General features: G+C 54.8%; 1 protein-coding gene across 1 annotated transcript; it reads right to left on the bottom strand.

Moving 5' to 3' along the window:
- Positions 1–215: 215 nt before the first annotated feature.
- Positions 216–823, bottom strand: ETH_00043215 (uncharacterized protein; the record flags this gene model as incomplete). The annotated part of the gene is made up of 2 exons (XM_013373974.1): positions 216–332; positions 707–823. Coding segments are annotated over 2 exons (234 nt in total), but the record flags the coding sequence as incomplete, so codon positions are not given.
- Positions 824–1,082: the final 259 nt, after the last annotated feature.

The raw sequence follows: 1,082 nt of genomic DNA, 5'->3' as shown, positions 1-1,082 counted from the left end.
AATAGCAGCAGCAGCAGCAGTAGCGGCAACAATAGCAGCAGCAGCAGCAGCAGCAGCAGCAGCAGCAGCAGTATTTATCGCCAGCGACGGTAGACAGACGTAGAGGGACAGAGCCCAGCAGCAAACCAGCAGCGGCCAGACGCAGCGAGAACCCCAAACCCTAAACCCTAAACCCTAAACCCTAAACCCTAAACCCTACTTCTGCGGGGGTTTACAAAAGACGGATCCAATTCGAAAACAACTTTTTTAATGAAGTGCGAAATGTCTTCTCCATCTGGAGACCTCAAGAGACAAGTCCATTTGTGGGTCATGTCGTTGTGTCTCCTTTTTTCCTGAGAGCAGCAGCAGCAGCAGCAGCAGCAGCAGCATGATCAGCAGCAGCAGCAGCAGTCAAGGCAGTAGCAGCAGCAGCAGCAGCAGATAAACGAACATGCGACAGCAGAAGAGCGCCTCAGGGACTGAAAGGAAAAGCTAAGGACCCACTGCAAGGGTTTGGGCGAGGGTTTAGGACTAGGGTTTTGAGCTAGGGTTTAGGGCAAGGGTTTAGGGCGAGGGTGCAGAGTTAGGGTTTAGGGCTAGGGTTTTCGCTGGTAATTTTCATTCCCTGCATCTTAGGAGAGCTACGAGGGTTTAGCGCCGGCTTCAGGGGCACAAACTAGGGTTTAGACCTCGAATTAGGGTTTAGGGTTTAGGGTTTAGGGTTTACGGCTTGAGTTAACTTGAAAGCATAAGTCCCCATTATGAGGGGTTTTCTTATGGTGAGGCCCTTCCGAATTCGCCCAGGGGGGCCCCCAGCAGCAGCAGGGGCCCCCGAGGCCCTCATTTTGCTTCTGGGGTTTAGAAGAAAAGCTGATAATAAAAATAAAGAAATACCAAACACTTCGGAGCTAAAGGAGCCAGCAAAGCCCTGCTGCTGCTGCTGCCCCTGCTGCTGCTGCCGCTGCTTCTGCTGCTGCTGCCGCTGCTGCTGCTGCGATCGATCTCTGCTGCGGCCCTCAGGCACGCAGGGCACAGGGGCCCCCGAGCCCAGCAGTCAGGGTAGGGGGCCCCCCCTTTTCTGCGGGGGGCCCCTGTCTCTTGGG

The sequence above is a fragment of the Eimeria tenella genome, genomic scaffold, assembly GCF_000499545.2.
Source record: "Eimeria tenella Houghton genomic scaffold, Eth_scaff1860, whole genome shotgun sequence".
Taxonomy (NCBI): domain Eukaryota; phylum Apicomplexa; class Conoidasida; order Eucoccidiorida; family Eimeriidae; genus Eimeria; species Eimeria tenella.
Note: the sequence above shows the minus strand (reverse complement) of the source record. Positions and strands in the feature narration are given on the sequence as shown.